The sequence below is a fragment of the Choloepus didactylus genome, chromosome 8 (genome assembly GCF_015220235.1).
Source record: "Choloepus didactylus isolate mChoDid1 chromosome 8, mChoDid1.pri, whole genome shotgun sequence".
In the NCBI taxonomy this organism is placed as follows: Eukaryota; Metazoa; Chordata; class Mammalia; order Pilosa; family Megalonychidae; genus Choloepus; species Choloepus didactylus.
The window spans coordinates 143,185,388-143,198,986 of record NC_051314.1 but is presented as its reverse complement, the minus strand read 5'-3'; the positions used below and the strand labels follow the sequence as shown (position 1 = coordinate 143,198,986).

The following is a 13,599-nucleotide window of genomic DNA, read 5'->3' as shown; positions in this document are numbered from 1 at the left end:
TCTCCATCTCACATGCGCGGTGGTCGGCAGCTCACTGGCCGTGGTCTTGACCCAACATTGACTAAAGGTGCAGCAATTCCTGCTAAACCGACCCAGAGGAGACCTACTGAAGCAGATCACATTTCTGACCAAAATAAAATCAATTAGAAGGAGTTATTATATATTTTAAAAAAATTTCTCTATAAACTAACACTCGTTTTCCTAGCAGTCCATCTAATATACTGCTATGTGAACACTTAAGTCAGAATAAAGGATCATTTTATGCAGTTTTAAGTATTAGGAGCATAAAGACTAAATTCACATCCTTTAAACATTCTTATAAATCCTGCTGTATGTTTTCCAGTACCGAATCAGTGCTCCCACTGTGCAGAGTCCTGCCTCTTCATCCTTAGGTTTCTTCCAGGCTGATCCCCGGCATACACAATCCCTGCAAGCAGCCTGGTGCTCATGCCCATGAACTTGGGTAAGATCCACACACAGAATTTACAGACTGCTGGGTACACTTGCCTCATTTGCAATTGAAAATCTGAGGCTAATGCCCAGTATAAACATTAGTGCACTTCTTTTTAACTCATCCAGTTGGTGATCACATGTAGTTTGTTCATGTCACACTGTCATTTGGTATTGAAGAGACCTTATACAAAACAGCCTAGATCAGAAATGTTCTCTTTGTAACTAATTTATATGACCTCCTTAAAATGGCCTTACATTATTTTTTTCTTTAGGTTGTATAGAGGAGTCACATGACATGCTCATAGGGACTTACAAGGGAAATCCTTTAATTTACCTCATGACAGGATCCCTCACCCAAACTGGACCCCACTGCTTCTAAGCAAAGGGAGGCCATGGCCAAGGTACAAAGAGGAGCCAAAAAGTTAATGCCCTCAGGCCCGAGACCAGCAACATTTGTAAGAGTCATCATGACTATGGGTACTTTCTGCCTCCAGAACCTCACCCTGTGTGAGATGTGATTTCACTGGATGAGGAAGATTAAATAGTTGAATGGCCTTGTGCTCAGAGCCTGAGGCATCTAACATGGACAGGGCATACAGGGCAGTGCAGATTTATAGAGGGAAATTAGACTTAACTCTTTAGTGACAACAGTAAATCTTGTAAATTCTGCCCCATGCTTTGGATGTCATTATTTAAAGATCACATTGCTTCAGCAATCAGTATAATCTGTAAATTAGTGTATTAGCTGTCTTGCAGTCTGGTTTTTAAGATGGTATTTGATTGGAATAGTAGTGGTTTCTGTCAGAGCCATCATTAGTAAGCAGAAAGATCTCATTTAAACTAGAGCTGGTTAACAAAAAAAATAAATAAATAATTCAAGGATACAGTTAAAGAAAGAATCTTAACCTATTTTTAAATACAAATGCAAAGTTGGGGCTCATTACATGTTAGTTACCTGCTCTGATTTTATTTGTAACGTGGAGAAAATAAAAAGCTTTCTAGGGAAATGTGGGATTTGTTAGTCTGTCATCTTCAAATCTCAGTCAATAAAGCTAGCTCCTTTTCTATTTTAAGAAGTTGGTTTGGTGCTTTGTGGCATCTTGTAGACACAGCACTAGTGTTCATTCAATACTAGCTCAGAAATCCAAATAGGAGATAAGACGTGAAGAGAAGATTAGACCGAGATTAGTCACCTTTGCTCTAGTTCATGCTGCCTTTGCTATCAGAACTCCTTACTCCTTTGGAAAATGCTTATAACTGGGTGAGTCTGTGTTCCTTGATCTGGAAAAACAGTTGAAAATAGCGTATATGTCTGGAAATAGTGGAACAGAAAGCATTGATGGCTTTTGCCTAGGGCTGGCTCACCTGTGAAATCAAATACTACTAAAATGCCACAGAAAGTCTCTTGGCTCCATAGAAACCTCCAGATACTTTGTTGTAGGAGCTGCAGCACATGCCAGAAACAGCAGTTGCATCTCTGCCCCCAAACCGTAACTTCAAGGCCCCAGTAAAAAACTATCCTGCCTCTTCCATGAGCTCCCCAGCCAAATCCTGCTGAATGCAATACAGATAGCATGGCCTGCACCTCTTGCAGCACTTACCAGTCTCTGCTCTGCATGGGAGGTGTTTGTGCAGGTCTCATCTACCGAGCCAGACATCAGTCTCCTGGCACACAGTGAGTGCTCAATAAATATGTTGGATGAAGCAGTCAGGTAATGTTCTCTGTGGACTCTCCCTGACTTGTCACAAGTACTGTTACAAGAAGATTTGGTACACTGAATCTCAGCCTGACAGACTTTAAAACACCCCTCCTTTCTAGAGGGAGAAGAGATCTCAGAATTGCTACTAGTCATTTTGGATGAATTCTTACGTACTGTTTTGTTTATTCTGGCAAATATCTATTGGACACTTACTGTGTGCCTGGTGCTGTGAATCCATAGCCTGGTGGAAAACCCTCCCAACTAAATAAATGCAATGTGAAAGGCACCGTGAACACAGTTCTTAGAAAATGCTGTGAGTGCATGGAGAAGGGAGTGGTGAGTTCCTCCCAGGGGCTGACTTCAGATCAGTGTTTCTCAAACCAGGTTACCTGTCCTACCATTGAATCGAAGGGGAAGTTGTGGGAGTCTCCTAGCTCAGATGGCTACATTTTAAGCACACATGATGGTATCAGAATGAAACTGAGGACTATGGGAATGAAATAAGTCCGGTGTCCTTCCATTTCTGCTCTACCCAATTTAAGAGCTTCTGGACCACTCTAGACCCTCAAATAGCCATGAGTAGCTGCTTTTATGAGAGAATCTGGGATTCATTATTGAATGACCTTTAAATGATACAGGAGTGTTTAGCAAATCTGAGACCAGTTCATATAAAATGAAAGTTCCAAATGCAGCCGTAGGATGTACAAAATAAAATTCTTCTGGTTATGAATGAAACTTCATCTTAGATTACGGTGGTAAAATCCTCACTGTCCCCCTGCTTCCTCATTGATTCACCCAGGGTGGATTTGTGCAGTGCCGAGTTCTGTCCTGGGAGTCAGCTGCACAGTCCCTGCCTTTTGTCAGCCTCCTCCACAGACCATGACCAGTAGCAAGATGCAAGAGTCAGGAAACAGTCCGACAGCACTGTTCTGTAGTGATATTTACCGAGCATTCAGAGACCAAAAGGTGAATGGCAAAGTGAAGCAGGAAAATGGGACGCCTTTCTGGATAATCCAGTCAGAAATGCCAGTTTGGAAGGTCAGGGCCCAAACCCCTTCCTAACGTCATCCGAATAATTGAAGCCCTGCCCTGAGCCCTCTTGATTGTGCCCATAGTATGCTAGGCATTTTTGGAGGTCACAGGACAAACAAAAATAATAATTTCTTTTCTCAACTAGAGGAATTAATCTTGAATCCTCACATTTGTAACATGCTTTAGAAAATCTATGGTGCCATGTTGGCAAAATAATAGGCATGAGATCTAAGAATAAGCTCTTATATTATGTCTTACTTAAGTGAGAATTTCTTCTGGCTTTTTTTCTGATGCAAGTTTACCAATTGTCTTTCTTCCTATTAAAGCTTTATTCTAAAGCTATTGTGTTATAATCAACGGTGAATGACTTAATAGTGTAGATTACGGCTAATGAACTTTCATCTAACCAACAAGAACTTATTGAGTGCCTGCTATGTGCCGGGCTCTAGAGATGCAAAGATTCCAGGCCTCAAGAAGGGCCCCAATCTAATAAATCACTGCAATATATAGCAAGATAAATGCAACAATGTAAGTGTGTCGTATGGGCAGCAGCGACAAAGAGGGCTGAGCTGTCCGGCTGAGAAGGAAGGAGTTAGGAAAGGCTTTGAAAAGGAAGTCTGTGAGCTGGGTTGAAAGAGGACGAGGTGAGTTGTAAACACCCATGGCATGCTGATACAGGACGCATGATTAGTGTCGAGCTTGTACAATGGAACCAAGTTGCAAGGCACCTTACAGGTCTTCTCATGCTGGCCCCCGTGATGTAGGAATTCCCTCGGAAACCCCTGGCAGAGTGGCAGTGTGATTAGTGTGCTGGCTTTCCAGTGGTGCTGTGGGGCAGAGCTACAGATGTTCTTCCCCAAAGCAGGTGGGGGATGATTTAACGGCCTGGGGAACCTGCTCATCGTTTTTATCTATGTGTATGTATTAGGGTTGAGATAAATTTTTTACTGGAGGTAAAAATAGTTCCAAAGCTAAAAACCTCTTGCCTAGTACCCTGAGGGGTAGCCCCATGTTTGTGTCTTTAAGGAAATGAAATTAAATCATTTAAGGTATGAGAGAGGAATCTGTAAATTGTAATGCACTAAAAGAACATTTTAATTATTTTTCTAGTCATATTTGTTAGAGTCTCTTTGGGCCTTAGTTCCTGCATTCTAGAAAATGAGGGAGTTTGATCCAGAAGTCTCAAGTCTCCTTTGGTGCTGGAATCACATGCTTCTGTGATTATCCAGGCTTCTCTTGAATATCTCCAAGGACAGGAATGCTGTACTCCTTAGCTTTAGACATAGTGTTAGAATCAGAGCATCCTGTTTTGTAAGTAGTGATTGGTTCCATCATCTGCCGACACCGGCACACACAGCCGAGGCTGTGCTGTTTGCAGGAGACAGACATTTCAGTAGCTAGAAATGTTTTGTGTTGCACATATGCACAAAGTCAAATGCTTCAAATGTTGCTTTTAATGAAATATTTATGTTCTTTTGGTAGCCAGAAGTGCAACTTGCTGAAGGCTTTGATGTGTTTATGCCTAAATCTCAGCTGGACTCTATATTGTCAAACTACACTCGCTCAGGAAGCCTTCTGTTTAGAAAACTGGTGTGTGCATTTTTTGATGACAAGACTTTGGCTAACTCCTTACCCAATGGGAAGAGGAAAAGAGGACTCAATGACAACCGGAAAGGACTAGACCAAAATATTGTGGGTGCAATCAAAGGTTGGTCTGCATCATTTCATTTTACGGGTTCTTTGTTGAGCTTTGCCTTCATTCCATAAAGATGCAGCTGAAATTGTAGCAAACTAACGAGAGGCTAATTTAATTTGCCATTGGCAAATCTTAAGGAGCATGGCTTTTGGATGTGAGCTCTGTAACTCACCACCCCAAATACCACTAGAATTTGGTATTTCAAGGTGATGTTAATTTGTTAAAATAATCATTCAAGAGCCAGTTTGATCTGCTGCAGAACCAAAAAGAAGTTCTTTAAGTGGCTTTTTAAATGAAAGTGTTTTTCTTCTCAGTGATTTCTAAGAACTTCATATTTAGTTGTAAATAAGAGTAAAGCTATGATGATGCTTTTTGAAAGTAAAGTACAACAGTTCTCTCCAGGGTTCCTAAGTTGCTTTGCCGGGTCATTGCTCCTGGTTAACTTTATATCTAAGCCAACCTGCCTTGAAGCCAAACCCTGTGCATCCCCACACATTCCTGGCCCGCCTTGCTCCCTCCTGTTTTGTGACCTGGGGTCATGTCAGTTCTCCCACCCAACCCCACCCCTATGTGTCCATATTCCGTGGGACCCTGTTACCACGCAGGCACTCGTGTGAGTCTGTCTCCTTTGTATCCAGTCCCATACCCTAGACCTGTTTCTTAACTTTAAAATGTCTTTATTTAGGGCTCTGATGAGTTTTAGGAAATAGAGGTGTTTAAACATTATTTTTTTAAAGAACACAAACGAATTGTCAAATATAAACAGGAGTACCATGAAAATGAAATTTTGAACCTGGCCTTAATTCAAATTAGAATAAGTGATTAGGATGTTTGCCGCAGGCTCAATTCCTGTATTGCCTGGCTTGTGGAGTGGGACCGGATGCAGAGAGCCTGTCCTCTCCTCTTCTGCTCCCCATTATTTTGCAAAATGGGTACATGAATTTAGTAGTGCTTGAAGGATGCGTGGGAATCCACCATTAATTTTCCAAATGATGCTATTTTCAAATGGAGTTAGCAAATACCAGACAACCTTTGTTCATGGCCAAAAGGACCCAAGCCTTCATTAACAGAAAACTCTTCATTCTCCACCAGAATTTTTTCACGTAAAGTGACAGTTGCTGAGTTGCATTAAATAGGAAAAGCCACAGAGATATAACAGTCTATGCTGTTTCTAGAAAGAATGATACAGCCAGGAGTGACAGTAAACACGAGATTATGGGATTTGGAAAATGGTCAGCGAGGTGGGTGGGGTTTGGTGCAGGGCAGGAGGGCCCCATTACGATTGGCTGTGGCTGGGGCCCTCTTGAAACACGAAGGTCAAGGCTGATGATGCTTTTCATTGCTGACACTTTCAGACACCCTGAAAGGCAGCCGGGAATTGTTTTACTTTTCTTTTTTTCAGGACAGTATATTAACATCATAAAAGCACTTGGAAATTAGGTAACCATAAATGCCCATGTTTCATTTTAAGGACAGTAGAAAGGTTACCCTAATAATAGATGGTATTGAAATATACCATCACAGGTAGACTGATACAGGTTTATTCTACCATTTTCTGTCTAGATTGGACATTATACAAGAATTCCAAAAAATATGTTACAAACAGAACTAGAGGGCATGCCTTAATTTTCTTCACTGCCCTACTCTTAAGCTAGGAATAGAAATGGCAGTGAGACCTCTGTTCTAATACGTAATAAAACAAGTTATTCAAACTAAAGAACTTAAGATTTCCATATTCTTCTTTCTTTTTAAGTCTGTCATTGAAATTCTAATAGAACAATAACAAAATAACTCTAAAACAGTCAGCAATTCACCATAAGCCACCAAAAACCTAGGTCAACAAGTATTTTATATACCTTTATTTCCTTGCAGTGTTTGTTTAAAGACATATATTTTTATCTTGATTGATTTTCCTGATTACAAAAATAATATATGGTTGTAAAACAAAAATCCAAATCATGGAAACAAGTGTGTAGAAAGCATAATGCAGGTCTTCAGAGGTGACCACCATTAACCATGAGGGGCACAAGCCTGCATTCTTCAAGGTATGTGTATGGTGTCAGGTTTGTTTTTCTTGTAAGGATATTCTGTTCATTCCGGTCAGCTGATGTTTTTACCTGATTTATTCTCATAATTTCTTATAAGCACCTTATGGACAAGCTCTGCCTGAAGTATTTTTTATTGCTATCTGTCATACTTCACCAAGAGCTTTGCACATAGTAGGGCTTCAATAACTATGTTGGGTAAGTGACTAGATATAGGTTTTAATTTTTTACCTTGACTTTGGTTTCATTTTATTGACATAATGGCTCTAGTACTAAACACCCAGCCTCATGTCTTCTCATAACTAATTTGGAATGACTGACATCAGGAAATTGTGGTAAAGTTCTATCAGTTAATAGAAGGGCAATGAAAACAAAAAGTGGAAACCAAAAACTGAATATAAATTTGAATACAACTCTCTTAACTCCCTTATACATTTTCCCTTTGTCATACCATACTTTTACTGGCTAAGAGTCTACTAACCCACATAGTGCAATAGAAGGTAATTTTTGGAAGTAGCTATTAATTGAAGGTTCTATAGAACAAATATACCCAGTTATTTTGGCTATTATTAGAGCTAAAAAGAAAAATTTATTTCCCTGATTCAACTCTTTTGAATCTGAATAATGTGGGAAAGTAAGAAAATAGTTTCTTTCTACATAATAGTGCCAAGGCTATCCCATGTTCTTCTTGCTGTCTACCACATACTTAGAAAGGATTTTGCAAACATTAAATATTTAGGCATTTCTTACAGTAACCTTTATGGCATAACACACTGGTACTGTATTAATTTGAAAAGTTCTTCAACCTGGACAATTTTTTAAAATATCAGAAGTAAAAATAACAGTAGGGGCTAGATTTTGTTTCAAACAAAGTGATTGGTTAAGACAACAGTGGGAAAAAAAGATGTATCAATATCTATAAAATTCTTATAAATAGGAACAGAAGTGGGTTGAAAAAGAGTTTATTGTGAAGATTATTAACAAAAATTTTTGTAGTGATAATTAATATTCCCCATGACAGTATCTTGGAGGTAAAATTTAAACCTCTTTCTTGAGATCATATTTTTCACATACTCTCGTCTATTTTATAGTAGATAACATTTGCTGGTGATTCTTTTAAAACTCATTTGTAAATATGACACAAGGTATTGGCAATGAAAAGGATCCTTAATTAAAAGCACTCACCTAAGCACTTTGGATTTAACCCTGGAAAGAAGCAACTCATGATCTTATTAAATGGAGTCCTAGGTTTTAGTGCTGAGGATAAAGTTTAGTGTCTTGGATCTAATTCAGAATTGATTTTATAGCCAGAGCATGGAGTGGAGGTTAGTGCTCACGTGTGCTCTCCTTCTTTCACACTGTACCTGCTGAGCCCAGAATTGATCCGCCATCTAATTCTTAAGCTGATGTACTCAGTAAACCAGGCAGTTTGACTTAGTGAGAGTTATCTAAGTATTGCTCTGTCACTGACTCTTGGAATGCTCTTCAGAAAATGTAGTTGCAAAAATAAAGCAGTTCTTAGAACCTGGGTTATGATTTTTAATTGCACAGTGATTAGTCGAGAAAGTTTTATTGCTGGCAGACTGTGCTGGATTCTTGACTCCTCCTGCATTCATAGGAAATGCCTGTGCATGTCAAGTGAAAAAGCTAGTTGACTGCTCTTGGTTTACTCCCGGACATGTCTCCTGGGAAGATACCAGCACTGAGGGTCTCCTGGAGGCTCCTGAGATCAGAGTGTCCTCTGGGAGGGGATGCTCCAGAAAATTACCAAGGTTAGAAAACCTGACCACGGTTGACGTCACCCTTTCTCAGGCTCAGCTGAACTGAACCCCAAACCTCTTGCTGTATTCCAGTGACTCTACAAACTTATAGGGTCCATTTTGGTCACTTTATAATACTTTATTTTCTATTTTTATGATACATCATCATTCGTTTATTGGGATTTAATTTAAAAAAGGGAAGGTCCATTTTCTATTTGATCTTGTATAGACTTAATTTGATTGGTGGTGAATTTACATGTGATGTATTATTAATTTTTTCATTGTAACATCTATGAGTTCTCAGAACTCCTAAGACTAAAGCTGAAATATCATCTTGGATTTCAATTTTTAAAAGTAATATTAGTAACTAATGTTTACTCAGTGCTCTCATACATCTGGCCCTTCACATACATTTATGTCATTTAATTCTTACAGTTACTACAGTGTTGATGAGAGGAAACCAAGGCTATGAGGAATTAAGTAAGCTGAATTATTTAGTTCAACAGCTAGTAAGTGGTGGATGGAGCCGGTAGTCTCTGACTTCCGAGCTAGTTTATAGCACATTTTACACCTTCTATGAGGAGTAATTGAAAAGAAAGCTGTCCCATATTTAAACTTGTAGCTTAGATTTTAGCTTTTGAATTATTTACAGATTCCATTGGGAAGATGGCCATACTAATTATTTTAAATGGCCAGACAGTTATTGTTATGCAAAACACATTCCAAGTGAGTATCTCGTTAAAGTGTAGCTATACTTTGATTTTATTTACTAGTGTCAAGGGCAGTTCTTTCCTTAAAAATACTGAGAATCAGTCCCAACATGCTAGGGAGGAAAATAGGAGTTTGAGCCCTTCCTTAGGGAAGGAGATACTTCTGAAACTCTTCTGTACTCAGAACCACAAAGAAATTGCTTTGGAAGTAACACTGTCTTTCAAAGTTGTATGTAAGTTATAGTCTAGGTTAAATGTTTTCCAACTAGAACCAATTGGTGAATCCTTTAATTCAAGAGTCCTTTTGGAGGATAAGCAACCATTTGTTAAATTATTATATGATTATATAATATAAAACAATAAAATGATATAAACTGTAACACCATATAATTACATCAGTAATAGGGCTTGCCTGTCAGGCATGTATGTGACTATTACCTTGCTGTCGTTTATATTTTCCCACTTTCTGTGGAGGTCCTGACAGATAGGTTATGTTGAATCTTAGCTTTTCTGTTCAACCCCTTCCGTAGTGGTTCCGAAATTTTAGTGTGCATCAGAATTACCTGGGGTGCTGGTTTCAAAGTCAGTTTCTAGGTTCCATCCTTAGAAGATTGATTCAGTAGGTCTAGGGTAGTCCCAGAAATCTGAACTTTGAACAGGCAACCATGGGTGATTCTGGTCCAGATTGACTTCAGCCCCCAACCCCTGGAGAAGCAGTACCTCCCAGCTCCTGAGCCTTCCATTTACAGTGGAGGCAGGTGACAGCCCTTCTGTGAGCTCTGTCTCCTGGACCAGAAGAGGAGGCAGCAGTGTCAGTAGCCCTTCTTCTTTGAACCTGTATGTTTACATGTGTCTGTCTGTGACATCACACAAGGGTCCTGGTTTCAGACATGCTGCCTCGCCAGAACTTGACCGAATAACTGCCTAGCTCCCCAAGGTGGCAGAAGGGCATTGCCAGACTTCAGCACAACTCGTAACGTGTGCGTCACTAAACAAATGCCGTATAGTTTTTCATACGGCCTAGTCATGACAGTCTTGAAGAAAATATAGTCCACTCTGACAAGCTCTGGACCAGGGTCTCCTTGGTTGCCTGTTTGGAGCACTTTGTCCAGCCAAGTTCTTCACCAAACAGTGCCTATCAGATACTGGCAAAACCATGAGAACACCAAAATCTCTGCAGTATTTTCATTGACCTTATCAGTAGGCATGAAATCTGTGGCAACAACACAAACCTTCATTGCCCACCTATGGTGAGCCAGGAACTGGTGACATGAGACTGAGTGAGACTTGGCCCCAACCTTAGGGAGTGTGCAGTCTAGTGGCTGCAGACATGTGAACACTGCGCCTTAATGTTGAACCTTCTCCACAGCAGAATCCAGTAAATGGCAAAAACCCACTACCAAATTAGCGGAGGAAGCACAGAGGTGGTAGTGCTAAATCTAGGAGAAGACGTCACCAAACAGGCAACATTGAAGTAGCCCTGGACAGATGAGAAGTATTTCCAAGGCAAAGAAAGTGGAAGAGGTTAGCTAGAGAATAAATTGAATGAAGGTTAAACTAAACAAAACATTGGATGAAAACACTTTGCCTCCAGAAGTGTTTCAAGCCTGTTCTAATTGGTGGGCTGTGAATCCTCACCAACCTATTTGCCTTAGAATGTTTAACTTCATGAATATAATGCCAATGATAGGACTCAAACATAGTTTACCCCCAGGGTTTTCAGCCAGAGCTGCGCTGCTTAAAAGTTGCTTCTTAAAGATACCTACTGAATCAGTGAGTGTTTTAGTCTCCTAGGCTGCTGAAAACAGATACCATAAAATGGGTTGGTTTTTAAAAATGGGAACTTATTAGCTTACAGTTTTGAGGCTGAGAAAAATATCCAAATCAAGGCATCATCAAGGCAACATTTTGTTCCTAAAGACCAGCTACCAGTGATCCTTGGCTCCTCTGCCACATGGCAACGCACATGACAGCCTCTGCTGGGCTCTCCCTTCTCTTCTGGGTTTCATTGCTTGCAGCTTCTTGCTTCTGTGGGGTTCTCTCTCTCTCTCTCTCTCTCTCTCTCTCTCTCTCTCTTATTCTCTCTCTGCATTCTGTTTATAAAGGTTTCTAGTAAGAGAGTTAAGATCCATGCTGAATGAGGTGGGCCACACCTTAACTGAAGTATCCTCATCAAGAGGCCCTACTTACAATGGGTCCACATCCACAGGAATGGATTAACTTTAAGCACATGCTTTTCTAGGGTACAGCCAGCTTCAAACCACCACAGTGAGTCTGATGTCTGTCCCTGCTTAGTCACTGGTCTTCCATATGCTCAAAAGAGAACTCTCATCTTCCTCAAAACTGTAGATCTGTTTCTTTGCTACATATGGAGCAAATGGGAATGTGAAGAAATTTGTTAAGATGATTTTGGTTTTTATTGCTTTTTCTTTAGCCATTCTGTTTGGGCAGCTCGTCTTCCTGGCTAAAGAAAGGATTCAACTCTAAATCCTGGTTACCAAATTCTTACAAAACCTGCATTTTAACACCACTGTTAGGGCTGACATTGGTAACAAAAACAGCCTTTTGTCAAAAGAAATAAGTTCCTGTAGCATGAACAGGGCCACCATAGTATGACTTTCCATTGGCAACATTACTGGGCACCATTCCTGTTGTTAACCCTGTAGATTTGTGTATTTACTAAGACTGTTTTCTGGCAGGTGTGAGCAAAATGTCTTGAGGAAGGGACACCTTTCTGATTTGGCTATGTGGGCTAGCCTTGTCCCTGAACATAGGAAAGCAGTGTTTTCTGCACAGCCTATGTCCTTCTTTCTAACTTCCTGAATTGGTTGGCCCATCTCAACATCCTAAGGTAATGCCACATCCTCCTATTTTCCTTCTCTTGGTAGGAAAGCAGAATTGTACAATAAGTCCAGAATTGGTCATTACATTCTTTGTAGCTTTTCTCCTGGACCTTTGATTGGTACCAGTAATCCAGCCAACATTTCATTCTTATTCCGTGAACAGATATTGATAATCTGTCTTGGACCAGGTGTGTGTCAAAAATCTTGAGAGATTTGGGAAGTGTGTTTGCTTGTATTTCTGTTTGAGAAGTGTATATGCGAATGATCATGGAATATTTTTAGTTACCATAGTGCTATGGGCTAATGGTAAACCCACACACACACACAAAAAAACAAAAAAACACTAAGGATATATGTTGGCTTCTGTTAAGAAAACCCCCTAAAAATCCATAGACTCATTTAAAACTGCCCTCGGCTGTCCTTAAGTCATCTTTGTGGAAGACCAAAAGTCGCCTTAGAAGCGAGCCCTGCTGCCTCTTGGAATTAGTCGGTCTTCCCGCTGACAGTGCCCCCAGTCAAGTCTTCTGTTACTTGTTTCCAGGTTCTTCTTTCTTGCATCCTGCTCTTGGTTAGGTGTTGACACCTTTCCACTCAGCTCGTGGTATTTCTCAGAAACCTATTTATGGCGGTTCCCTCGTCAACCCTGTACCACAGGGTAGATTCAGTATTGATCGTATCAAGAGCCTCCCTCCCACCCCTCTTCAGCACCACCACGCACATGCACCGTTTCGAATCAGCCCAGCCGGGAACACATGAAGTGGGTGGCAGTGGGAGCTAGGACATGCGGAGTGTTCCAGCGAAATCACGGGGCTGGGGCTGGGCCTGGCCTCTTGCTAAAGGGCCAGGTGTTGTCCTGCTGGTCCTTCTTACCCACCTAATGGGGGCCTGGGGCTTCTGGCACTGAACACCCTTCATTGCCTTAGTTTTGAAATTCTGCAAAAGCCTCTCTCAACATCCTCCCTGTCCTCATTTTCCCCTTCCTGTTCATACTGTGACTAACAACCAAGTTACACTTCTAAAGCAAAACTCATGCCATCATTTTCCTGCTCGGCTCCCTTTGGCCTCCCCCAGGCTCCCCATAACCTGGCTTCTCTCTCCTTGCACCCATGTTTCCCAGTTCTGGCACTGATTCTCAAGCATCACATACTAATTCCAGACTTTGGTTAGGCCGTTCTCCCGAGTGGTGATACTCTTCTCTCTTTCTGGATGAATGCAGGTTGTTCTTGATGGTCTGGCTGAAGTCCCATCACCGCTACCATGAGCCTTTCTCCACATGCCTAAACGGACTTCCCCTTTCTCTGATTTTCTGTCGTTCTTATTACCTTTACATAGTTTTGTAATAAATCTTAACCCTTTGCCT

General features: G+C 40.7%; 1 protein-coding gene across 7 annotated transcripts in view; it reads left to right on the top strand.

Annotated features, from left to right (window-relative positions):
• BEND7 (BEN domain containing 7) overlaps positions 1-13,599 on the top strand; it is an 86,537-nt gene that overhangs the window by 40,412 nt on the left and 32,526 nt on the right. For all 7 annotated transcript variants that reach the window (XM_037846721.1, XM_037846718.1, XM_037846720.1 and 4 more), the window contains one exon: positions 4,668-4,893. In XM_037846721.1, coding sequence (XP_037702649.1) covers positions 4,668-4,893 — 226 coding nt within the window. The remainder of the gene's footprint in view (positions 1-4,667; positions 4,894-13,599) is intronic.